This window comes from Sphaeramia orbicularis, chromosome 14, assembly GCF_902148855.1.
Source record: "Sphaeramia orbicularis chromosome 14, fSphaOr1.1, whole genome shotgun sequence".
NCBI classification, from domain to species: domain Eukaryota; kingdom Metazoa; phylum Chordata; class Actinopteri; order Kurtiformes; family Apogonidae; genus Sphaeramia; species Sphaeramia orbicularis.
This window is the reverse complement of record NC_043970.1, coordinates 11644468-11671849: the sequence shown is the minus strand read 5'-3', so window position 1 is coordinate 11671849 and position 27382 is coordinate 11644468. Positions and strand designations below refer to the sequence as shown.

At 37.9% G+C, this 27382-nt stretch overlaps 2 protein-coding genes across 2 annotated transcripts; one reads left to right on the top strand and one right to left on the bottom strand.

Moving 5' to 3' along the window:
• Nucleotides 1–7252, bottom strand: LOC115432485 (solute carrier family 22 member 5-like). The gene is made up of 11 exons (XM_030153345.1): nt 6937–7252; nt 5932–6114; nt 5733–5836; nt 4657–4811; nt 4185–4356; nt 3926–4052; nt 3590–3690; nt 3244–3458; nt 1194–1376; nt 902–1037; nt 1–669 (listed from the first exon to the last, which is right to left on the bottom strand). The coding sequence occupies exons 1-11, from the start codon at nt 7141–7143 to the stop codon at nt 600–602; spliced, it is 1653 nt and encodes a 550-aa protein (XP_030009205.1). The 5' UTR covers nt 7144–7252; the 3' UTR covers nt 1–599.
• A 1387-nt stretch (nt 7253–8639) lies between these two features.
• LOC115432488 (solute carrier family 22 member 5-like) lies at nt 8640–22955 on the top strand. The gene is made up of 11 exons (XM_030153350.1): nt 8640–8846; nt 10155–10337; nt 11096–11199; nt 13003–13157; nt 13271–13442; nt 13920–14046; nt 17848–17948; nt 18196–18410; nt 20865–21047; nt 22603–22738; nt 22889–22955. The coding sequence occupies exons 1-11, from the start codon at nt 8640–8642 to the stop codon at nt 22953–22955; spliced, it is 1650 nt and encodes a 549-aa protein (XP_030009210.1).
• Nucleotides 22956–27382: the final 4427 nt, after the last annotated feature.

Here is a 27382-nt window from a genome sequence, read left to right as displayed (position 1 = left end):
AACTTGCCCATTTAACATACAAAGCTTAAATACAACTAATACTGTAAATAAGTCATTGGTCTTTCTCAATCTTTCACCAACATTGTAAATATACCTCCAACCTATGGCAAATAATGACATTAAAAAAAACACATGATGTCATTATTATGTCGAGTATAAGAATAGTGTGGGAAAAATACTGTTGGCATTATGAAACTGTTTTTACAGAGGAGTACAGTATTGAGGGATGGGCAAAAGTTTTTACAGGACATTACGATGTCATGTAGAAGTTGGCCCGTAACCTTTTGGATATGAAAAAAAAACCCCATCCTTTCATTAATGTATTCCTTTAAATGTGCATGAAATTTTCATCATCAGTGTACTTTCTTTAGTTATGGCCAAAAACATGTTTTGTGAGGTCACACCAACATTGACGTTTGACCAAAACAATACAACCTATCAAAAACTTTATGTTCATTCAAAGTAACCGTGGGTGGCAGATTTTTGGGTTTTCTATGAAGCTGACCATGGTATTGTGTTTTTAAGAGTGATAAGGACTTACAGTCAGAAAACATTCCTGTATAGATGTCTGGGTGCAATCATAAAGTTGGTTTAAAGAATCACATCTTATTTTCCAGAAGAACCACTGGAGTTGGTGCTTCTTTCTGAGTGATGCATGGACACTTCATCCTATTACATAGACCAACAGAACATCAGATCAGATGGCTGGTTATTGTACAATGACACAAGAGCAAGAGGAATTTGAATGTATCTTATTTGCCGTAATTAATGTTATTATATCAATCATGAAGAGTTTCACTTACAATCCAAATATTGGTAATGATATTATTACTATTGATAACTATAACTTTATACCATGACTAGTCTCAAGCTTAAAATATTGTTTCTTTAAACATCTCACCTTTCCCACTTGTGCATTTCTTGAATAGTTTCAGGTAATGGTTGTCCAAAAGTCTCTGAAAGGAACTGGATCAGAATGGCTGACATGACAGCCAGGGTGCCCAGTATAATGTAGGGCAGGTACTTAAAGTATGCACCTGTAGAGGAGGTGAGAAGAGAAATGGAAATCACTGGGTACAGGTATGGTTGTATTATATTACAGAGTTTCTATATTTGCATATGTGAAGCCAAATGCCTATGTCAACGAAAACTGAAGAAAAAAACAAAAAACACTTTAAAGCTTATTCACTCACTCAGCTGGAGCAAAAAAGGTGCAATGATACTTCCCACTCTGGAAAATGTAGAGCATGTTCCTATTGCTGTGTTCCTGAGCACAGTTGGGTTAAGCTCTGTTGTGTAGGCATACATCATGGAAAAATTGGCAGTAAATCCAAATTTACCCAGCATCTCCAGTGCAACAGACAATGCTGGTAAAGCTTAAGGAGACGGAAATCAGAAAACAAAGTTAGAGTACAGAAGTCATTATATGGCACACAACAGGACTGCCTGGGAATTGTGGTTACTGTAGAGACATTGTAGCAGAGCTGAGATCTTTGTCATATGATCTGCTTTTTGTACAGACTGCTTAGTTTGTGTCATTGTCTATGTGTTATACTTAGTTCCCACTCAGTTGTATACATAGGCACTGACAGGATTATTAGATAGGAGGATGATAGAGAATGCATTAGATAAGACACTGTAGACATGCTATGATTAATCTGCACAGACCTTCATGCCAAGAACAAACTACCATTGTGAGTTATAAAACTTAAGTTCAACAACAGTCTGTAAGGACAAGGGGAATCTTTTCAACTTTTTATGATATAGCTAAAACTGGTACAGCTGAGAGAAAAACTGGTATTTAAGGGACCAGAACTGACACTAGACACAGCCATTGACACACACACACACACACACACACACACACAGGGTAATTTGAGGACACTAGGTAGTGCACAAATGGGTGTGGCAGGACATACCACATCTCAAACGAAAAACCCATAGGTCTTAGACTACACCAGCCATACTAATAATAGCAACTCTTAAGACATGACTTTATGGGTGATGTGCACTAAAGCATACCAAAGATATGTGTCCTACTAAAAACAAAGACATAAAAAAATGCTACAGATTGAACCATTTTCAGAACAGACACAGAAATTGATTTCAGTGTGTGGTGTAGAGCCTCTATGAATCAGAGGAACTGTTCATAGACCCATTAGGAATCATATCAGTCCAAGACATATCCAAAAGGAAAAGAGTTACAGATGAAAGGATCCAGTTACACCCTAGGAAAACCAGTAAAGACATGCCTTGAGAAGTATAGGTGTCTAGGCATGGAAAACTACACAGCAAAGTTCGGTCTATGCTTGTCTGAAGTCAATGCACCACAACAGCCGCTCATGAAGCGACACTGAGAGATCATTTTGGACAAGAACCATGACACCACAGATGAAGGGGTTTGTCATGGCTACATACTCTGCTACTCTGGCCCTCCTAAAGCGTGGATGATGCAAGGTGATGCAACAAAACACCATATAGGGACAGTTTAGATGCAGAACGGTCAACCACTCCCATAAGCTTTGAAGGTTGTCAGATCAACTGAGGTAAATTATGCCCACACAGATAAGAGCGCTTGGCTGTGCTGTTTGGCTGAAAACATTTCTGTACTTGCATGTACAGCGAAAAAAAAAAAAATACTGTTGAGGCAAAGGACAAAGCCCTCAAGGCAATTCCATTGCCCTAGCACACCTGCATTGAATAGTCCTATAACTGCAGTGGCTACTTAAAGTTGCCTTCAAACTTACAGTGGTTCCAAGAAGAGCATAAACTCTCTTTGAAGTCTATGGTTTTCACATATCAGGAGTATACCATTACTGCTACCATAGGAATTGAAAGGTACAGTAGGTACAAAAGACTGAACGGTATGGCTCCTTAAGTCATACTCTTCTGCTCTGAACAAAACAAAACTTGTGGTTCAATGTCCTTTGGACAGACAGTCCCAAGGTGGAGATGTTTGGCCATATTGCACAGCACTGCAACCAAACGCAGCATATCAACACAAGCACCTCAAGCCAACTGTCAAGCATATTGGTGGAGAGGTGATGATTTTGGGCTTGTTTGTGGGTATGGGACCTGAGCACCTTGTAGTCTTTGAGTTGACCATGAGCTTGTCTGTATACCAGACAGTAAAAGCGGATATGGTGGCCCTTGCATACCACCAGAATTTTGTGGAATTCCCTGAATAGTAAACATGAGAGTTTTTTAATCTGTAATAAACCTCAGAATTGTCTTATTACTTACATTTAGGGATTGCCTGAATGAGGTACAGCGCCACTCCCCCCAGGAACAATGTACAAGTGGTACACAGTCGCCGTGGAAGGAACTGCAAAGAAAGCCAGCTACAGATATACGCTGGTATCTCTACAGCACCTGAGATGAAAGCACTGAGGTATGGGTCAGCAGCAAGTTTTGATGTGTTCAGAGTCAGACCATAATAACCAGCAACTGAGACAAACCTGGACAAGATAAAGACAGGTTATTTTGGAGGAAACACGCCTCAGCTCAGATGTGTAGAGCACTTTGAGTCTATCGTAGGCTCATTCTGGGCACAATGACTGACTTGACCAATTACTTAATGTTTACTCACCAAGCAAGACAGAGAATGAATGTTGTGAATCGGATTTTTCTGGTTCGAATGAGATCACAGACAGTGTGGTGTTTTTGTTTTTGACTCTTGTCATCATCATCCTGCAAGTCGCAAAACAACACTGAATATTCTGTGTTTTCTAAGTCATGTGAGGACGGGACTGAAGTTAGTCAAAAGTTTTTGGAGTATTAAATCAACTGTACTAATATGATAAAGTTAATGTTATGAGTTTAATATGATTATAATGTATTATTTTAAACAATATTTTCTCTTACTCTGCATTTTTTCAACGACCAAAACAACACATTTTTCTTCTTTATTTAAAAGTCAACTCACAATGTAATCTTCAAAGATAATCTGTGGAGCCTCCACTTTGTTCTTGTGAGCAGCCTTCCTCACTATGGCCTCAGCTTCCTCCACTCTTCCCTGAGAAAGCAGCCATCGGGGGGACTCTGGGATCAACCTGCATCATACATGACACTTACTGGAAAGACATTTTTAAAGTTGCAATGCACAAGGCGTAGATGAAATTCTACAATTATTGTTCCTATTGCAGTGCAATGTCAGAAGTTTTCCTGCATTCACTAAAACCTACCACCAGAGGATGATGTAGAGCATCCCATGCAGTGCGATAACCAACAGCAGATATCTCCAATCCCTCAAAAAGTAAGCAACAAGGGATAGTACCATGTAGCCAATTGCAAAACCCATACAAAGGCCCAGTGTTGAGAATAAAGTTCGAACGTTGCCACTGAAGACTTCAGTTCCTACAAAAGGAAAAATACAAAGGTGTAAGAATGTGCAGAAAGAGTGGAGTTTATTTTTTTATTGCTGCATTTTCTTTTGTCATGCAATTCTAGAATGTCACAATTTTTTGTTTTGGGGAAAAAAAATCAAGTTTCATCTGAAGAAAAACTGTAGTAAAATATTTTTTTTTATAAAACCATTCATTTCACAAAAAGACTTTTCTAAGATATGAAAAATACTGTACATAGTTGTGCCTTGAATAGAGGTGTGTGGTGCAAAATATTAGAGCAGTTATTACAGCGTAAGGTGTTTACATATACCTAACACAAAAGCTGCAGTGTAGTTGCCAATCTCTCCAAAACAATTGAAAAACATGAGGATGATGAACACTGTCCATGAGGGGGAAAAGAACTGAAAAAGGGTGATGATTGGCTGAAGAGCCATGGATACAAAGAAAACAGGCTTCCTTCCAAATCTGTAGAGAGGAAACAGTAAAATGTGACAAAAACATTTAGACAATTTGTATTTCAGAAGTTAGACTTCACTGAGTATAAACAGATACAGGCAGAACTACAACTCATGAGACTATGTCCCAGAAATCTACATAAAATCTAAAGACTATAACCAGGGTGCTTGCTCTTTGCCCAAATAAAAATTCCATACTTTTTCAAAACTGCTATTTTCTTCCCCAACATGTTGACTTTATGTACTTTTATACTTGCGTGCCTACTTTTTTGGTTGACATTGTACCTGTTGTGTGTCGTGGAAAAGTTCATTTTAATAAATGTATGAATGAATAAATGTATAATTCACATAAATTATGTTTTACTGACAGAAACATTTTCAAAACATATGAAAATCACTCAAGTGCATGGATATCACACAACAAGTTTCACTAGACCACAGTCAGAACTATAAAAGCATGACTGTATAGATGGAATAACATTACCATATACAGGTGTGTGTACAAACTACTGTAATTACACATTATTTTTATAGGTTTTCTTAATGTATTTCTTATCTTACAAGAAGAGCCTTTGAGCATACTTTAAAATTCGACTATGAGAGAAACCCTTTTGGATACCTTATTAAGACTTTCACATAAAATTCTAGACTTTACACGGTCTGGGAAACAGCATTTCAAAATTCCATACTTTTTAAAACTTTTAAGACCTGTACAAGCACCCTGTATGACAGACTTCAGAGTGATCTGTCTGATCTACCTGACGGCTTATATGCAAAAATGTTCAAACTGCTGTTTGAGGAAATGCTCAGTAGTCTAGTTGTACAATTTTGCAGTGGAAGACAGTAGTAGACTGATGTGAGGTAACAGTGTTACTACTGTACCACTGTGAAAACTACTTAAGCAAAAGGAAGACCAATGTATTCTACATACCTGTCTGAGAGCTGTCCACAGCAGAAGGATGCAATAAGAATTCCAGTGAAGTAAAGTGCAGAAGTGAATGGCTGCTTCCACTGTTCACCACACACCAGATCAAACTGGAATTGCAAAGGGATTAGTCATGTGAAAATGAAATCAAAATCTTGCAAATAAATTAATAAAATTTCAAAAATAAACAAACAAAACTTCAAACCTCAGAGACCACAGTGGACTGGTAGATGTCTGTGCTGTAGCTCCATCCGTCCACACAGCTCTCCTGTTCTAGATCAGTGAGGTTGACGTCTCTGCCAGGAACGTATCCCTGAGCAGACAGGTTTCTGACCACATCCAGCCTGTATCTGCTGCATCTGCTCAGCTCCTCTTCTCCATTCACCACCTAAGAGACACAATGACACACAGTAACGCTAACACGAACAGCTCAACATGTGATGTTCTTAACATATTGCTAGATCTACATTCATTCATTCATTCATTCATTTTCTTTTCACATTCTATTTCACGTTCCCCTCGAGAGGGTTGTCGGGGCGCTGGAGCCTGTCCCAGTTACATTTTTGGTGAAAAGCGGTCTACGCCCTGGATGTGTCACCAGTTCATCCAGGGGTTGCTGGATCTGATATTCTGTATAATCTTTTGGATTACCTGGGTACTGTGGTGTGACTTTCATACTTTTAATATGGACTGATATTTAACACCATAACTTTATGTAACATGAAGTTTATATAATGGCTGTATGAATAGTACAGGTTAGAGTAAGTTATAGTTTAAATATGACATATTTTAGGCAGTTTTTTGAGTTTTGCATGGTTGGTAAAGTTTAGTTGTCAGTATTTTTATGTTTTCCACTTGTGGATTACCTTTTATTCCAGAATGAAGGGCTCCAAATTGATTACAAATGGCCTGAAAACACTTCCCAGATTGCATCAGCTAACTCTCCAAGATCACTGTTGATGTCTGTCTTCCTTGGCATTATGTTAACACACACACACACACTATAGTTCCAGCCGGCTGATGATGAGTAAATCAAGGGCATTTACTTTCCAACACCTGGCTGCTAACATCCCTATGGAAGCAGTAATGGTGTATTTAGTTTTTCCATTTACCTATTCTCTGATGACACTGTTGTTCTTCTAATAACATCATGTCTTTTTACATTTCCTGACATGTGGACTATGTTTCTTACATGACTGGATGCACATACCTTTTTAGGGATTACAGCATTGAGCCAGTCTTCAGTCAGGTTGACTTCAGGAATCAGGCAGTGGTGTCTGGGAACTGCAGTGGCAAAGACGAGGAACATAACTCTAGCTCCATTAGGGGTGGCACTGAAGCAAAGTAGAAAGAAAATAATCTGCTGGAAACGGCCCCAGTTACCCAGGAAGGCTGTGGCTTCATCATAAGTACTCATACTCTCACAGATTTGTTCTTGGCTTTTCTTCAGTTTCCAATCACTCACTACAACACTGTACCCAACCAACAGATCAGTTTTCAAATGCAAAGTAGACAAACATTATTCACTCATTTCTATGCATATATAAAGAAGAAAATCCAGTTTGGTATCTGTTCTGTCCGCAGGGTACTTAAGTGGGTGGTGCGCACTAAGATCCAGTTTTTGTTTTACACTGAGTGTTAGCGCCCCCTTGAGGCAGGACTACATAGCTATTAAAATACAGTTAGATCTCCCACATTTTTTCATCTTCTTCACTGGACCTAAAAGTTCAAACTTCAGATAAATATGAGTCTACATTCAATTCACAATATCTTCAAGTCTGATGATCTTTCCTGATTCTTACCTTTAACTCACTAACAATACATGTGGCCTGCAGCCATGGCCACTACACCAGGTACAAGTTCTGGATATGAAACATACTGTATAAAAAGCAATATTTTCAGGGTTTTTCTCAGAATGAACAAAACTGTTAAAGCTTGGTCCTCAAAATATTAAATTACTGAAAAAATTAAAAACAGACTTAAAAACTAGAAAAGCACTCGGAGAGCGTAGACCTCTGCCAAAGCAGATCAGCCCCCCACCCCTAATCACCACCAAAATTTAATCATTTGTTCCTTGTGCCAGTATCAATATTTCCTGAAAATTTCATCCAAATTCGTCCGTCCACTTTTTGAGTTATCGTGCTAACAGACAAACAAACAGACAGACAGACAAACCCTGATGAAAACATAACCTCCACCATTCCTTGGCAGAGGTAAAAATATATACTGCATCCTCCCCTCTCTTTTTCATCAGCTGTTGGGAACTCAAGTTTGCCGTTGAATTAATAACCAATTCACACTACCTGACTGCGTCCAGATGTGGCTCAAAAATTTCAAACATGTTTGATTGACTGTGACTGAGATCAGATGGGGTCTGTTTCCCCCTCATGCGCAACAGATTTTTGTGCCAACTAGCCATGGAGACTGACCCCAATTACCACAGATGATGATGATGATGGTGAAGACTTTACCCAACTGGGAATCGTGGGTAAAATCTGGCAAAAATCTTGTAGTGTGTCCTCAGTTTAACACAAAAGATTGATCTACAGGTGTCAGTTCCTTTAATAACTTGCTTTATTTAAACCAGACAGCCATTTCATTTTTATGATCAGTCTTCAGTTCATTTAGTTTCGGGTTGGCCCACTAGATTTTCCCTGGACACACCCATACTGTGATTTTGACCAATATAATCAACATTTTATGGCTTATATTTAATTGTACGCTTGGAATGGGTTGACCCCTGAGTAAGCAATAAATCTGACACTTGTGACATAATTGTCTCTATGATATGATTATTTGTTCTAAGCAATAAAATTACCTTGAGTTTATGGCCCAGGTTAGTATTAGAAGCACTGAGGGACATGCATTTTACAGATAGATGCAACAGTTGTAGTAGAGGACGATTGCAAAAACATGAATTATTATGATGAATCCACAGCCTTTTTGGGTCACTGGGGTCTTTTCCAGCAGGTTGTGTTCTTTCTACTATGTGCCAGTGCTATACCCAATGGATCAGGAGTTGTGTCCTTTGTGTTTGTGGCGGACATTCCCAGACACCACTGCCGGATTCCTGAAGTCAATTTAACCACAGAATGGTTTAATGCGATAATCCCAACACAGGTAAGTGAGAACACAGCTGACAGAAAGTTCTAGCAGTTAGGAAATTGGGAAGAGCCTTAGAACCATAAAATCATATGAAGGCTCATAACACTTGTATATTCATTATAGTGTTGTTTTTGTGTCACATACACACAATAAAGTTTTTTAAGATTTTTTTTTTTTTTTAACCTTTGTTTAACCAGGCAAGACGGATAAAGAAGATATTCTTATTTACAGCTGTTGCCTGGCAAAAGGCATATACACAACATATACCCAACAATATGTGCAATGCAGCACACTTGAGCAATACAATTACATTCCCATTAACATACTCAAGAGTCGTATATCTGTCGTTTGTTAATGTTTTATCTGTAATCTATTATGCCTTATACAGTAGTTACATGTAACCACATATTCCTCATCATATGTACATTGGGGGGAAAAGTACTGAACACGTCATCATTTTGTCCAGTAAATTTATTTCCAACGAACCTATTCAATTGAAATTTTCACCAGACTTTGGTAATAACTCAAAAAACCCACACAAAAAAATCTGAACATTAAAGTCCATATGTAAATAAAGTAATGTGCAATAAAGTGGAATGAAACAGGAAAAAAGTATTCAGTATGTTCAGTACTTTTTCCCCCATTGTGTGTACTTCTTATGAATCAGTTGTGTAAGTTAACGTGTCATGTTTCATGGCTATGTTTTGATTTCTGTGTAACTGCTTTGTTAATGCTTTTGGACAAAATACACTTTCTGCAAAGAGAAATAAGTACTGGAATTGTCTACCACTGACCATGGATACACTCCACATGTTCTTCCTTCAAAACTCCGCTCAACAGTGGCTGAAAGCAAACTGAACTTGTGATAATTTTTAAATTATAACCTTTTAATATGTCATAATTTTATTGTTCTTTCATTGTTGTATGCGTTTCAATTGTAATTTTGTTTGTTTTCTTTTATTACCTGCCTTTTAACTACGGATGCAATTCACCATTTTAGATTTAATCTGGCATATTTACATCTACAGACGTCTCTATACAGATGTTCATTAACGTGCATACCAAATAAACTAATAAATTAATTAACTAATTAATACATGTCATTGATCATTTAAATATTTGGATGTTTGTTACAGATGTTAGTTCTGTCTTATGGTTGGACTGTTGAAAGTAATGACAAAGCTAATCACATGCAGCCTTAAGCATACATGTATAATTAAAGTCATTTAACATTATAAACACCTTGAATGAAATGTTTTTGTTCTTAACTTTTTATGAAAATATTAATATTACCATTAACATGTGTGTTATTGTGTCTCTGAGGTGGTGGATGGAGAAGAGGAGCTGAGCAGATGCAGCAGATACAGGCTGGATGTGGTCAGAAACCTGTCTGCTCAGGGATACGTTCCTGGCAGAGACGTCAACCTCACTGATCTGGAGCAGGAGAGCTGTGTGGATGGATGGATCTACAGCACAGACATCTACCAGTCCACCATAGTCTCTGAGGTGAGAGGGTGTCAGTGTTTTAACAGTTTGTGAATGCAAATTAAGGATCTCAACATTAACTCACTTCATTCTTACTTTCTTATTATGAGCTACAGTGTATTTATTTTGTACTAGTGGGCACCACTCCAATGCGATGAGATTTGATGGAAAAAAGGGACAACAACTTGGGATCTGCTCTACTGGGTACCTGTTTTTTAAAAAAACTAAGTATTTATGAAAGCAAAAATACCTGGTAGATTAAAAAATATTTGGCATAAACCCTTTAAATTCCTTACTAATATGTTCAGATTTTTGGTCCATTAAGGAACATACTTTACCCTGTAATTACAGAGAGGGTATCCATAGGTAAGAATAGAATAGAATAGAATAGAATAGAATAGAATAGAATAGAATAGAATAGAATAGAATAGAATAGAATAGGCTTTATCGTCATTACACCAATTGTGTAACAAAATTGCACTGATTGTTACCAATATAAATTCTCTTTTAGTTCCACATTGAAGTGCCCAGATTTTGCTCAGTGAGTCAAACACACTCTGTATTTACAAAATAAGTACCCAGTATTTATAAAATACCTATAGTGTATGTTCTTAGTTATTTGTTGCCATCATATCTTGTACCCCAGTAATGTAACAGTACCTCTTAGTACTTTGCACTAATGTACTTTGCAGACTGTAAAATAAATCATTACTTTTTTTGTTGCAGGTTTTTGTGCTGTCATGTCCTCAATATAACTATTTTAATGACCTGTATTCCAGTTTGATCTGGTGTGCAGTGACCAGTGGAAGCAGCCGTTTACTTCCACACTTTACTTCATTGGAGTTCTCATTGGATCCTTCTTCAGTGGACAGATCTCAGACAGGTGCCTAGAATACACAGGGGTTTTTTTGTTTTGGTGGAAATAGTTTTCATCCTATGTAAAAGAGCAGTATTAGTAGTATTTCTTCTTCAGAATAGTCAAATATAAACTAAAATTACTAAAGTGTTCAGTATGAAGAGCTCTGGTTATACCAAACACACCAGTATATTGGATTATAAAGCCATGCACTAGATCTCTTTACCCTGTCAGTTTGATTTATGTTACCACTAGAGGGAGTAGTGAGTCAGTCTGCAAAACTTCAGTGAGGGAGAACAGCTAAGAAACAACTTTTAGAGTCAGTGAAAGTATCAAAATGATAAAAGCCAGAGGCCCTGTTGTTGTTACCACCACTGGACACAGCTTTAAATTAAACAATCAGGGTTTGGTGTTGAAATAGTTGCCTTTTGGAGTGAGTTTGATAATGACACTTATGAAAATAAAGTTTCTAGCCCATATGTGACTTTGTTTGCTAACATTGCCCTTTGTTGATACATGGCTCAGATTAAACCGTGATAGTTCTTATCTTGTTAGGACAATTGGTGATGATTATTCTAGAAATTGTACAGAAAATTGAGCTGATTTGTATTTATAGTGCTGGGGTGGCCAACCCTGGTCCTGGAGAGCCACTATCCTGCATGTTTTAGATGTTTCCCTCTTCCAGCACACCTGACAGTCGTTATCAGGCCTCTACAGAGCTTGATGATAGGCTTATCATTTGAATCAGGTGTGTTGGAAGAGGGATACATCTAAAGCATGCAGGATAGTGGCTCTCCAGGACCAGGGTTGGCCACCCCTGTTACAGTGTTTTCTGTCTAAAAACTGAGCTAAAATATAAATGCTAATGCAGTAACATATTTGAATATTTTAAGACACTGTTGTGACTGGTTGCAGTGGGGGTGCTAACTTGAATACGTCCTCCAAATACAGGTCTGTCATGGTACTTTTACAATACCGCACCATACCACATCTCCCCCATTTTTTCAGGGATAGGGTAGTGGCAGGAGGCCCATGCTGCCGTTACTGGGGCTTTGTTCAAAAAATGTTGAGAAACACTGTATTACACAATAGAAAACCATTTTGCATGGCGATGTTTTTTTTTTTTTTTTGTTGGGGGGGGGGGGGCACCCCCCAGCAATGCAGCTGCACATAATGCACATAATGCACATGCCAGAAACCGCCACTGACTGGTTGCCAAAAATAACCAGGTCTGAGTTTTTTTTTTTTAAATTTGAAAGAATTTGATAATACCGTAATATCATGTTAAACAATGAGCTTCATCCTTCATTCTGTGAGTGATACAGTCTGTGGACATATAGCATTGATTCAGTGGTGGTTTTGGTAGCTATAAGCGACTTCACCTTGCTGTTGTTTGGAGTATCAATATTATATATGACCTCTTTAATCAGCGGCTTTGTCCAGAAGTTCTATTACAAGATTGTATTTTCATAATTACCCAGCTAAACCACTAAATCTTAATAAGCAGTTTAGCAGTTTTTTTTCATGTAGACATTAAAGTGGACTTATACTGTTTATATGGAGTGCTACTTTTACTTTTATGCTTTCTCTATTGACAATGCCAATGCTATGTTAAGTTTTTATGCACATTTTATTATCCTTGATAATAAAGGATAAGTTCAAGGTTTACATAATGCTCAGTACAGGAATGGGAGCTGCTAATAGTCTCATAAACAAGACAAATTTTATAACAAGAATCTTTATCTTCATTAAATATTAACTAATGTTTATAATGTGTTTCAAATCTCAATTGTCCCATTTTTATTTATTTATTTACTTTTTTTTATGTAGATTTGGAAGGAAGCCAGTTTTTTTTGCAACCTTGGTTATCCAGACAACTATGACTTTTTTTCAAGTCTTCTCCCCTTCATGGACAGTGTACACCATCCTCATATTGTTCAGCGGTTTGGGACAGATTTCCAACTACGTGGCTGCTTTTGTACTAGGTATCTGTGAAAACCTGATGCTGTGTGACCTGGAGCAAAAATGAATTATGTCTATGTGGTTTTCACTCTGAATGTTTGCATTCATGTCTTTGTATTTCTCTTATTTTCTGCAGGAACTGAAATCTTGAGTGGAAATGTCCGGCTTGTGTTCTCCACGCTGGGCATGTCTGCTGCTTATGTAGCTGGCCACTTGATGCTTCCACTCTTTGCTTATTTTTTAAGGGATTGGAAATCTCTTCTGTTGGCAATCTCACTGCCCTGTCTGGTCTACATCCCCCTCTGGTGGTAGGTTTTACTTAGTACAGGAAAATGATTCACATTGGATCAATAGTTTCAACTTCAACTGTATCATGATGTGTTTATGAGTGGAACTGCCTAGTTGTGTTGTTGTCATTTAAAAGTGGAATATGTAACATGTGAAGAAATGCACATATAACTAGAAGCACTCGGAGAGCGCAGACCTCCGCCAAGGCTGATCAGTGGCCCCCCCGTGGGCCCCCCCACCCCTGATCACCACCAAAATTTAATCATTTCTTCCTTATCCCATTTCCAACAAACCCTGAAAATTTCATCAAAATCTTTCCATAACTTTTTGAGTTATGTTGCACACTAACGGACAGACAAACAAACAAACCCTGGCAAAAACATAACCTCCTTGGCGGAGGTAATAATTATTTTCAGTGCACCTCACACTTTATTCTGTGTAGAGGACTCTGATTGGATTTGCTTCAGTGCCTCTCTTCTCTTTCCCTTGTGATGCAGGTTGATCCCAGAGTCTCCTCGATGGCTGCTTTCTCAGGGGAGAGTGGAGGAAGCTGAGGCCATAGTGAGGAAGGCTGCTCACCAGAACAAACTGGAGGCTCCACAGGTTGTCTTTAAGAATTACAGTGTAAGTCAGTGGTTCCCAATCTTTTTTAGCTTGTTACCCCATTTAAACATCACAAATTTCCAGCGACCTCAGACATTAAAAACGGAGAAATTTTTTTTTGCTAAAATTATTTTTATTTTTGATCATATAATAGTTTGCTGTACTATGTTGCAAATAAACTTTAATTTTAGATGACATTTAGTCTATTTAATGTATATTATTATGTACGGAGGCAGAAAAGCCAGGTGTAGATTACTGCACAAAATGAGAATTTTATTTTCCTTGGTCAGGATATGTACAGTCAGTCCAGCTTGTATTTACAAGGCTGACAATTAACACTGAACAAACAATAACTCAAACTATGAATTCTGAAAGAGCTGCAGCATCTTAAACCAACCACAATGAACATTTGAAAGATAAACAGGACCACAGTGCTTCAGTTTCAGCTTCAGAGTTTATCATGTCTTTTATGTATTGTGATTGTCTGTATCAACTCACCATATATTTTTTATTAGTAAGTTTTTCTTTTTAATCAATTACGCTACTAGAAATTTCAGGTGGCCCCATTTAAATTCCAGGTGACCCCACGTGGGGTCCCGACCCCATGGTTGAAAAATACTGGTGTAAGTTGACTTTAGATAAAGGCAAAGTATTACATCCTTTAAAAACATCACATATATTAAGGCAAAAATATTTTGTCTCTAACATCAGTTGTTACCCTCTGTCAGTGTGTGGTGGTGTGTGTAACCCAATTCCAAAATTGGGGTAATACATAGACCACTGTAAAATGGCATCAAAAAAAGAATGCAGTGATTTTTAAAATCTCATAAACACACATTTTATTTGCAATTGAACATGAAACTGACAATATCTACAACTTCAGCGTAAAAAAAGGGTCTTAAAAAGTCTGGGATGGAGGCAACAAAAAGCTGGAAATAGTACTAAAAAGAAACAGGAGGAAAATTTTACAACTGATTAGGTGAATTTGAAACAGTACATGATAGAGGTATAAATAGTGCCTCTAATGTCCCGTCCACACTAATATGGATATTTTTGTCCATACAAAAAACTTTGTAACATTTAGTGTATGTGCTTAGAGCACAGCTATCAGCTATGGGAATATGACTGAATGCCTCCAAGTCAGAATCCCCTCTATACATAACAGCACCGTAGTGTGTGGATCTTCACTTGATCTTGGACAGTTGAGTCAGTTTTGGTTTGTGACGAGAGGCGTGAGATTGCAGTAGAAATAAATTCCAGTAACAGGTATTAATACATATTCACCTAATTTTTTACAAAGAGACATTGTCAGTAGTTTGGTAACTACTAACACATCCTGGTTGCATTTTCCATTTTCCATCGGCACCACCCTGAATCTAGAGGCAAAGTGACTATCAGGAAATCAGCATCTACCTCAGATTACAACACTGTCTATGAAGAGAGACTGACTGACTCATGTAGAATCAGCATTTGCCTCTACACACATCACCAACCATCAGAAACTTTTCAATCTTCGCATTGCAGAGAAGTCTTTTAGTCTATATCCATGAGGAAATGAAATGCCCAATTAACTGTTCCTACAGACACCAGAGATGAGGAAACACAGAAACTCAAAGTTTATTGAAGAAAACCTGCCAGTGAGCATGTTAGGTTCTCAGGTTCATTTGCTGCAGTAACTAACTTTGTGAAGCTGTGAGTTTTCATCATTCCAAGGTTAACAGACTCAGAGTTTGCACTAAAACTGCCCTTTAGAAAAAGGACCTTTCCTGTCCAAACATGACTTGGATAGCAAAAAAGTTTATACGGGTCATTTCAGAATTGGGGGTACATTTCGCGTCTCCCAGATACACCCTTTGTTTTTTTCTCCCCAGACAAATCTTTATTAGTTCAGTTTTGAATAATACTACTAATTGAATCAAACTTTAACAAATAATAATCTTTTTGTTTATTTTTGACAAAGTGTACACAGAAAATATTAGCCTAAGTAGTCCCACCTCATCCACAGCTGACTGTCTTTGGCTCAAGATTCATACCTTGAACTTGAATTCCAATGAAATAATTTAATATAATTTTCATTTTTTTAAGGTCAAAAATGGAAGAAAATGTCAACTCTGTTATGTCAACTCTGTTAATGGTTTAATGATAACAGACACTTGACAGTGACATAGTCAAATGCTCCTAATCTTATTTGAGTATTTTGACGTATTTTACTTTTTTAATATGCACACATATATTCACATTTATTATGGTTGCTGACTCACATACTATAAAGGGAACATCAGTACTATAAGTTTCCAGTTTAAGGAAATTGAATCATATGTTGTAGGTAGATGAAGATGAAGCTGTCAGCAGCAGAAAGGCAACGGCAATACAGGGAAAGTGAGATGCTGTAAGGAGAGCAGAAAATGCGCAAAAAGACAGAGATTGATGGAACAAAAGAAGAAGTGCAGGGCAGACAAGCAGAGTGGCAGATTTGAGTCAAAGGGAGTAAAGACAAAAACAGGTATTGGAGAGAGGCTCAGCAGAGGCGCAGAGCAGGAAGGGAGAAAATTTCAGAGATGACACCACCACCAAGTCCAGAATCAGACCCTGAACCACAGCTATCCAGGTTACATTAGTTTTAGAGTAGATGGCTACATAGGTCCATGAGTTTATAATTATATTCTGTAAAGTAACTGTACAGTACGTCACAGATAGATTGAGACAAGTGTTTTTTATTCGGGTTGTCAGTGTGATAGTATGTAACTGAACTGTGCAGTGTGTTGTGTCTTAAAGGCACATTCTGTAATTTATGCATGGCTTTAAAAAAAGGTGCACTTTTTAGCAACAGATTTTTGTAAAACTTTTGGACTTCTAGATGGGCAACATTCTCTTTTTGTTCTCACCATAATTGATATGATGCCCACCATAACTCTAAAGACAAGCCTGTTTTGCTATTCCTTCTATCAAAACCTCGATCTTCTTTGTTTGATGATATGATTTCAAAGTAGTTGTACAGTGTGCCTTTAATAATAAATACTTATTTCTTGAAAAATATAACTCATTGATGAAGAAGTGGGACTTTAGGCTAGTTAGGCCATGTTCTCATAAGTTAGGCTAAGCCCTAACTTAAATTAAAGAAGAGTGAATGCGTCATATGATATCACAAATTGTGTCAGGAAAGATATTAAAAATCGTTTCTACATTTTTAAATGTTTTTAAAGGTTTCAGAGTCTGGCAGAAATGTTATTGTTGTTGTTTTTAACTATGGGTGGTCAGCTCTGTTATTCATGTCAACTCTGTTAACATCAACGTCAACTCTGTTTAAGGTTTTGCTTTGAAAAATAATCAGGTATGTTTTATTGTTAACAAACTTACTAGAAGCTGTGTCCTAACTACCATTCTTCCTAAATGAAATTTTAAAGTATTTAATTCATTTTTACTGGTATGTTAACAGAAAATGAACACCCTTGCGGCAACATGTCAATTAAATGTGTTGATATTTTTACTCCAAAACAAACAGTTTTTATCTAATCAGACCAAAAATTTACTTAATGGATTTAGACACAATCTCTCTGAGGAAAAACTGTTTTAGATTGTGTGACATTTGTTAATTTTATGTACTGTACCCAATTTATTTGCAACAGAGTTGACAAATTTTTCTGCAACTACATTGTTTTTCATATTAAGTTTTAAATGTTACAGGTTTATGCTGAGCAAATACTACAAAACTTAAATTTAAAGAAAAAAGAAACACTCCCAATTTTTGTTTTCTTTCTCCATGTGAAATGTACCCGCAATTCTGAAATGAGCCACATGAGACCTTGGTTTTCTGTCTTACAGGTTGATAATGACAAGATACAAAAAGAGAAACACCACACTGTATTGGATCTATTTCAAAACATAAATATCACAATTACATCGCTCATTCTCTGGCTGTCTTGGTGAGTATCCATTTTAATAACTTGAGTATGTGTGTGTGTGTGTGTGTGTGTGTCTGTGTGGGTGGGTGGGGGGTTAGAAAGTAACTTGGCTGTCTGTCGGCAAGACTCTTAGATAAAATGAACACAATGTCTGTCATAAGTAACATAAGTTTTTGGGAAGTGAACTTACTGTATATAAGCCAAGCTCAGATCTGCTGTACCTAGCACTTGTTTTCTCCTAAACAAACTGTATGTATGTCTTGTCCAGGGCCACTGCAGGTGCTGGCTATAACGGTCTGTCCCTGAACACATCAAAACTTGCTGCTGACCCATATATCAGCTGTTTCATCTCAGGTGCTGTAGAGCTACCAGCATACGTCTATACCTTTCTTGTTTTTAAGTATTTCTCGCGGCGACTGCCTACCAGTGGTGCACTGGGCATGGGGGGAGTGGCACTGTGCTTGATTCAGGTGATCCCAAAATGTAAGTAATGTCATAAGACCCGAGGAGACATGAGGTTCTAAAAGACAATGAGTGTTCTTTTCATATCTGTTCAACAGCTGTTATTATTTACTAGCAGCATTTTACCTGTGGTGCCATTGTACGATAGCATTATAAGTAGAACTTGTCTGCCACCACTGTCCATTTGTAAACTACCATTTAGTCAAGCATTGTGCAAGTAATAATTTGAGCCAACATGTGAGGCATGAAGGGAAGAGCATGTATTTGTTTGGCTTGTCAAGCATGATTAAATTCATACAGCGGTAGTGAACTGCAGCCTTCACATTGTAGCATCGTCTGCTAGCAGTAGAAATTTCATGAACGGCAGCATAACCACTTCCAAAAATAGAGTATGGCGGTAGGGATGAAGAATTCAAAGTAGAGAGAGGCTAAAATTGCCCAGCATACCTCACAACATTTGAATACGGACATAAAATTGTGCCTAGCAAATAGTCAGGTAATGTTTCTATTCATTTGGCGAGTTTAGCAGCGATTGGGCCTGTGAAGGCTGAGGAAAATCTGTACGAACGCCTTCCTGTGCTGTAACATTGATCGATCAGACACAGAACGTGCATTATATAGTAGGATCCCCCCCCCCCCCCCCCCCAACGGGAGGTAAGGGGTATTGTTTTTTGGTTTGGTTTGTTTGTTTAACACTCTAGCAGCAAAACTACTGGTTGAATTCATACTAAATTTGATTTATAGATTTCCAGTGACCCAGAATAGATGTCATTACATTTTGAGAAAAATAGGTCAAAGTTTCAATTTTTTCTGAATTTTTAAACCCCCCCCCCCCCAATCTATGTTATAAACGCCAAGTGGCCTCTGTGTGCGTGCATGCATGTGTGTATGTGTGTCTGCTTTATAACTGAAAAACTGGAGAGAGCGAGCCTTTGCCTTTTGGAGTATTTAAGTATTTTGGGTCAAGGATCAGACAGGCGAAAACAACTTAGTGATACGACCAATACTTTTGGAGTTATTGTTTTTAAAATTACAATGGGCTTACACACAGCCCATGGATGAGTCCATTCACAGCCACAAATGGTGGGGGGGTATCTGGATTAACGAACAAGGTCAACAAGCCCGGTTCCACTCCACCGGTCCCCAGTCAGACCCGGCCTCTTAACATTCTGTCTAGTCTGGTGCATCTTAAAATCATCCTTGGCATCCACAAACCAATCAGAGCATCATCCACTCAGTTAACACTTTCAGTGCCATGGGCCGATTAAATCGGCTTTACGAAAACAACCTGTAAAGTGCCACGGGCCGATCAGATCGGCTTTGGAGAACACGCCACATTTGTGTACAAACAAACCATCCACCCCCATTTCTTTCTCACATTTCGATGACGTTCTTTCTGTGTCCCCCTTTTGAGACCAAGCAGACGGGAATTTGAGGTCACGCGACCGAATAATATTTTTATATCTTTTTAATGTTTCTTATTCTCCGGTGTTTCATCAGAGGGAGCCCTCCATGCCGGGGGGCGGCTGTGGACTCCGGGGGCTGTGGCGCCTTCTCTCACTGGGGTCCGCTCCTTTCTGGTGGGTGGGGGTCCCAGTTGGCCCTCTCCCACTAGTTGGGATGCGGGGCTGTGTTGCTGGTGCCTGGTGCCGGGGTCGGCGGCTGCCTCCTGGTGCGGATGGCTCCCTGAGACAGCGCCTCCTAAATTGATGTTTTACTTTTACTTGTACATTTTTGTTCTGGTCTACCCGTGCTCAGCCAGTCTTCTTAAGTATGTGTGAGCTTGTGGGTTTGCATGTATATGTGGGTTTGCATGTATATGTGTGTGTGTGCGGGTGAGTGGGTGGGTGTGGGTGGGGGGCGGTACTGATTTTTAAACTGATATGTAAAGCACTTTGTGCTACAGTTTTTAATGTATGAAAAGTGCTATATAAATAAAGATTATTATTATTATTATTATTATAAATTATGCAAATTACGATCAATAATGAATCGGCTGCGTCCGGTGCGTTTTGGATCTAATCAGCAATCGGTCGGATGTTACTGAGCGGTTTCCTGCAGGATTCTTCAAATATTATAAAAACGACGCGAAATACTGAAAAACGGCCAAATTCTGTGGCACTTTTAAGGCTTATTAGCCCTTTAACTGTCTGGCACTTAAAGAGTTAACTAACAGCAGAATCTTACCATATGTAACACCGATATAAATAAATGGCATAAATGATCTATATTCCATTATTTATCTGTTCTCCACACACCATTCTTTACACTTGAGTGTCATGTTTTTACAATATAGACATTTATAAACTTGGGAAAGTTTTCTTGTTATTAAAAGATACATATGATTTTTTTTTTATTTTTCCAACATGGTAGCCATATACTTCCATGGTATCACACAGTCATGTCATGACTGCTCTCAGTCCTCTTTGTTATGTCTTTCATACATTAACTGTTTTTTTTTTCTATCTGTTTAAGCTTTACCACAGTTGGCTATTGCACTGGAGATGCTGGGTAAATTTGCCTTTTCAGTCTGTTTTTCCATGGTGTATGCCTACACAGCAGAGCTTTACCCAACTGTGCTCAGAACCACAGCAACAGGAACATGCTCTACCTTTTCCAGACTGGGAAGTGCCCTTGCACCTTTTTTGTTCCATCTGAGTGAGTGAACTGGATTTAAAGTGGTCTCTTCAGTTTCCGTTTTATATCACAAAGTGGGTATAGAGAGAACCAAAGTCCCATCCCTGCTGGGGTATCCCCTGGGACCTAACTTTGGAAAAAAAAAAAAAAGGCAATCAGTGGTGAGAGACAAATCATTTTTCATCCCATTTAAATTGTGGCACCATTTTTGCATATGATGTCAATTTAGAAAAAAAAAATTAATAAGTCAAGAAAGTCACAGTTTGTGGCAAAGACAGTAAGATAAGATAAGATAAGATAAGATATGCCTTTATTAGTCCCACAAGGGGAAATTCCAACATATAGTTTAGTGTGAAATAGCTCACTGGATGACATGTCTTGTCGCATGTGATACATGTGTCCAACACCAAAATGGTCATCACCTCAGCTTATTTCACCTCATTTCAAATATTCAAATTTTTTTTTATTGTCAATTCGCTAGATGCACAGGGCATACAGAGAATTGACAAACTGTTTCTCTCACCTTGTTAACTGCCATGCAATTAAAAAATCTAATACGCTGCACACTTTTAATCCCCCTCAGCCAAATATAGTGTAAGATTTTGTTGAAAGTTACTGCCCTATAATTTACATTAGATTGTCTTTGTGTAAATTTGGTGAGGAAATCTCAATGCATTCTTCAGATAATGCGATTACATTGTTGTATCAAACAGATGGATGGACAGACAGATGACAAAATGATTACAATACCCCTTCTGCCCAAAACTGGCTGAGGGGTAAATAAAACTATAGCAGAATATAAAGTGTACATGTCGGAGGCGCCCTATTGTCAGAAAGCCCATTAGTCAGAAAAGGGTTAAGGTTAGATTTATCACCTAAATCCAAACAAATTTTCTGACTAAAGGGCCTTCCTGACTATAAGGCGGGCACCCAGTCTATTTACAGTAGCAGCAGTAGTATAATACAGTAATGGTTATGAGGTGAGGAGGTGCATGATGGAGCCAAACAACGCCAGATTTGTCTAAAGCAGCAGATAGGACAACAGTGCAATGTTTATTATGAAGTGCAGAAGACAGTCAGCAGCTAATGTGGGAATATCACAGGATGTAAGTCTACTGAGTCTTATGTGCGAAACAGTTTCTTCAAGGGTTAGGTGAAAAACTATCAGCAGAGGCAAAGTCGCATCAAGTTTGGTCATGTTTAAGCTGCAGAGACATCTTCAGCGACTCTGGAGAGATGATGGAAAAACACTGTTACAATGACGTCACCGCTGCAGTTTTTGATGTGTAGACTTAGTATTTATATATTTTCACAATCTGGTTTAGTAGTTTAGTAGTTTAACAACAAGCTTTCATTTTCTTGAGTTGTAAAATGATCTTTTACACTAACAAATATATGTATAAATAATGGCATAATTCAACAGAGATAAAAACTGACTTGTCTTTCTTCAATGACTTTTTTTTTGTTTTTTTCAAAATATACAGCTATACAGCTCACACATATGTGCATTATATACAGTACATGCCTGTGCCTAGCCTTTTCTTTTCTTTTAACCCACCTCCCCCTCCTTCAACAGGTATCTACTCTAAGTACCTGCCTTATATTGTACTGGGGTCTCTGGCTGTTGTTTCTGCCATTGTCATTCAGTTCCTTCCAGAGAGTTTTGGACGATCTTTACCTGAAACCATTGAACAGATGCACAAGTGGGAAAGGTGAGATGCTTAAGGAATGACACCACTGCCAGGATTTTTTTTAACTAACTATGAATTAAATGCATTTTATTTATTTGCTTATTATTATTTGCTCTTCTATGTACAAAAGTAAGCTAACTCATGTTTTGTTTTCTGTCTCCTTTGTAACAGAATGAAGTGTCCATGCATCACTAAGAAAGAAAAACCCAGTGCAGTGGTTCTAGAAACTAAGCTCTGATTCTTTTAATCAATTCTTGCTTGTTTAATTTTTTTTATATTGTGTCATCCTTACTGAAAATATGCACAGCCTGGCAAAAAGAGTAGTCACACTTGAGTTTAAGTAAGCAAATAGATAAGAAAATTCCACTGGATTCTCACCTTTGCCCAAACCCAGTGGTTAATATATTTCAAATGACAAGTTGTGACATTACATAAGCTTATTGAAGCAATACCATTGTTAATATGTGCAGTAACAAAAAACCTGGTCTGACAAAATATTAGTGTGTGGGACTTTTGAAGCTGTGTACTTAGACACTTTTTTTTGTAAAAGTTAAGAAAATGCTTGATTTTTAAATGAATTTGAGTATAAGCAGCACCTTCATCATCACTAGGAGTCTGGACTCTATACATACAAATGATAATTAATGTATTGTTGTGATAGATTACTGCATTCATAGTCATAATGTTTTATGGTTTTCTTTGGTTGCTCAGATTGAATTTTTTTTTTTTTTTTGTTAAAATGGAGCATTAAAGGTCCTGAGCATCCTGATGAAAAATAGCTAACTCTGTGCCTTTTGATGGAGTGCATGTGTGTTCACAGTCCAGTTCATCTTACTGTCCATCTGCACACCAAAGACCACCATAAATGTGGACTGTCTGAAGAGAATGTGTAGACTTTCTGAAGTCCACCACCAGTTCTTTGGTCTTAGAGGTGTTCAGTAGGAGGCAGTTTTTGGGAATCCAGTTACAGAAGTATTTGGTAAAGTCACTGTACTACCCTTCCTGTCCATTCTTGATTCTTGCTGTTAGGTAGTCTGTGATCCAGGAAACAAAGGCGGGACCCACCTCCATCCCTTGGTGCTGAGTATGGAGGGATGGATCATGTTGAATGAACTGATAAAATCAAATAATGTAATTCTCCCATAAACACCAGACTCAATCAGATGAGGCCAGGCTAGGTGTGACTGATGCTACCTGTAGCAGTGGCAGCTGCTCGTCTTTCAGAGAGGGGAAGCTCATTGTCAGCTTACATTAAAAAAAAAAATCAAGTTATTTAAACATAAATTTGGCTCTCTGTTCCTGTTTAAGTAAATGGTCAGTGACCTTATCGTACCAAGTAGGCGCCTTTTCCAGGGACTTGATAGCTAGTTCATTCTGACCTAGCCAACAGTATGATTGATTTAACTATCTACAAAACAATATTAAACTCAAACAAGAAATGATTAAATTATGTAACTGAAACAAGAAAACGTTGAAATTATGTTAAATTGAAATAAGGAAGTACAATGAGTGTATTTTATTTACAGTGCAAAAAATGAACAAGTCATTTTGTAGTGGTTTCTCTCTAGATTTCACAGCAGAATGTGTGACGGTATTAAACTGAACTCTGTCAAGTGAAGGAGTACATCTCAAAATAGCTGTCAGTCAAATGGGATTCAGCCTTTCGACTGATCCTCCAATCAGCACGTGGAAGCCCAGCGTCCAGCCCAGCTGAGGTCCACCCACAGCTCCATTCACCCCCAGAGACGCTGAGCGTCCGGGGGCGGGACAACATCGAGGCACTTATCCAACTACCGTCCAGTTTTGAGGCAATAAAAAAAAACTGTTCCACTCAGTCCCATTGAAGTGCATGGACGCTGAGCATCTACGGACAAATGCATTGACCATAGATCGTATGAGAAAACAGCGCAACGGGAATGTATGAGAAGTGAACAACATTGAGTCCGATGGTTTGTGATAAAGCTGATTCTGAACGAACTCGTCTGTGAGATGAATGTTTTCTAACACATTTGTAGTCAATGAAATGTCAACACAACCGTACATATTTGACCATTTAATTTTCATAATTTTAGGGGAAGCTGAGCTTCCCTTGCAGTCTATGAGAAATCTCCTCTGACCTGTAGGTATGTGCTACTGTGATGTGTCCTTCTGTACTGTGATCATTACTTAATGTAATTTATTAAGATGAATTGCACTGATGTATTGCACTGTGGATAATTGTTCATCTTACTGGAATGGATACTGAAACCCAAACAACTGCTTTGAATTTCTTTCCAAAACGTTTGCCAGGCTCACTTCTTTACTTGGTATAAGCAGGAGCAGGACAAAAAGACAGCTTAAGACGCTGTAGTATGTGAGCTGAATGTTAATAAACAAGGGTAACTACAAGTAGGATAATGGTGTGATTTTCATACTCTAAGTACAGCAATCCTGGCAGCAAACGATATTCAAGCAAATTTTATCTTCCGTACTGCCGAACTTCAGTCTGTCAGTATTCTCTGAAATATCGTGGACCAAATCTGTGGAATAATCTAAGACCTGAACTTCAATCAACATCTACTTTATCATTGTTTAAAAAGCATCTGAAAAGGACTTTAATTCATGAAAAAATGTAAGGCTGTATATCACTTGATTTGTATTTGATGATTTGTAATGTGGATTACATTTTTATTGCTTTTACTTTAGTTTATTATTTCAGTTATATTGTATTTTTTAATTCTTTTTTTGTGTATTGGTCATTTCGGGGGAGGTATTCATATAAGCCTTTTTTTTGGCTTCTAACTTTTCCTGCACAATTTTGTTACTTGTTTGAATGTTGTTGTTTTTTCCATTGCTGTTTTTTATTATGTGCAAATAAATAAAATAAACGTTTTGTTTTTGGTTTTCAGTGTTTTGTCTATGTTTCATTAGTCACTTTATGTTAAGTTAGAGTTTCACATTTTGTCCTGTCTTGCACTTCCTGTTTTATTTTGTACACATCTCTTCCTTCTTGTTTCAGACCCTGACTTCCTCCCTTTGTGTGTTTTCCAGCCAGTGTGATTGTTAGCCCCACCCCTGACCGTTGTCACCTGTGTTCCCCTACCTCATGCATAAATAGTCCTGTCTTCCTTTGTCTTGTGCTGGTTCGTCTGATTCCGTCATTGTGTTTCACGTCAAACTGCCTACCAGGTTTTTCCATGTTTGTCAAGTTTTATGCTTCAAGTTTTCCTGTAAGAGTTTTGTTCATCATAGAGATTTGTTTGTAGTTTTTTTATATCCTCTTTGTAAGCGCTTTTTGTTAATCACTTTTTCATAATTAAAATACTTTTGTTAAAATCTTCAGTTTTTGTGAGTTGTGCATTCACACATTCCACAATTATTACACAGTTCAAGCATCTCCCCTTCCCCCACTCCCTTTTCACGTCTGCTGTCTGCCTAATTGTTCATGCTGTCCCCCAATTCCCTTCAAATCCATGAAAAAATTCCAGCATGTGTGCACGGGTACTGTGTGAAAACTGTATGATGTCTTATATTTGTGCTTTGCATTATCTTCTGTTCTTCACTGCAATTTTTCGAAGAAAGGGGTTTATGGCAGCGCTCCACTTTGGAGCAGCGGCCTGATGTCTCTCAATCATCTAACTTAATTTCGTTTGATATACTCTGTACTGTCAAATGATAATAAAGACAATCAATTCAATCAATTGTGTCCACCATTTCATATGTCAAGGAGTTCTAACAAGCAGCCTCCATTGATATAGTGGTACCTTGACTTACGAGTTCATGGGTGCACCAACTTACGTGTTTTCCAAGTTACAGGCTTGGTGTTTTTTTTTGTTTTTTTTTCTTTTGCTTTTAGTTTCGATTCAAAATCTGAGTTATGAGCAAGCTTCAGATACACTCCTAGTTGTCGTAGCCAATGAAAAGAAAAATGTTGGTTTTCTGGCGGTGGATCCTCCATCTCTCTGCTCACTACAGTGTCTTGAGGAGAACTGAGGGATTCCTCCTGTCAACCCCATTTTAAGATATTTCCTACCAGGAGGAGACATGTGGCTCTTTCATCCCCCTGCTGTGGCTCCCTGTGACTTTGGAAAATTAAGGAGTATTAATTTAAATTTATTTTATTTTAGTCCATTCGTTTTTTAAATGTAATACTAAATTTGAAGATTATGGTGATATTAGGTATTACAGGCTGTCCAGAGGGGAGGTGCTGAAATGCCACGTGTCTGGAAGAGGTGAAAAGAGGTCACCCAGAACACATCAAATACATCAATATGCATTGGAGATAAGTCTGATATAAGTTACACATAGGTTCAAAGTACATTACTCATAGTTTAGTTAAATGTTTTGGATACGCTAGACACCTCGATGTATTTTGACTTATGGGGCATCGAAATGTGGTTCAACAAAACTCATAATAAGACAGTAGAATATCAAGGGGAGCCCCATATATTTTAAGAAGTTTCCCTTGGCAAAGCAAATTTGTTCAGCACCAAAAGGCAGCCAGACTACCATTCTGCTAGTGTGATTCTGGAGAAGACAAGTTAAAAAAAAAAAAAAAGACATTATCTCGATATATTTTGACTTATGGGGCTGGAACAGATGAATGCCATTTCAATTCATTTTAGTGGGGAAAATGTATTTGATATATGAGCAAACTGAGTTACGAGGTCGGTCACGAAACGAATT

Bases quoted from the DNA above. Each gene is read 5' to 3' on its own strand.
- LOC115432485 (XM_030153345.1), bottom strand. From the start codon at position 7,143: ATGAGTACTTATGATGAAGCCACAGCCTTCCTGGGTAACTGGGGCCGT. The intron at 4,357-4,656 runs GTATATGTAAAC...TTCCTTTTGTAG, and splicing joins CACTGCAGCTTTTGTGTTAG to GAACTGAAGTCTTCAGTGGC. The intron at 1,038-1,193 runs GTGAGTGAATAA...CCTCCTCTACAG, and splicing joins ACCTTTTTTGCTCCAGCTGA to GTGCATACTTTAAGTACCTG.
- LOC115432488 (XM_030153350.1), top strand. From the start codon at position 8,640: ATGAATTATTATGATGAATCCACAGCCTTTTTGGGTCACTGGGGTCTT. The intron at 8,847-10,154 runs GTAAGTGAGAAC...TGTGTCTCTGAG, and splicing joins ATGCGATAATCCCAACACAG to GTGGTGGATGGAGAAGAGGA. The intron at 14,047-17,847 runs GTAAGTCAGTGG...TCTGTCTTACAG, and splicing joins TTGTCTTTAAGAATTACAGT to GTTGATAATGACAAGATACA.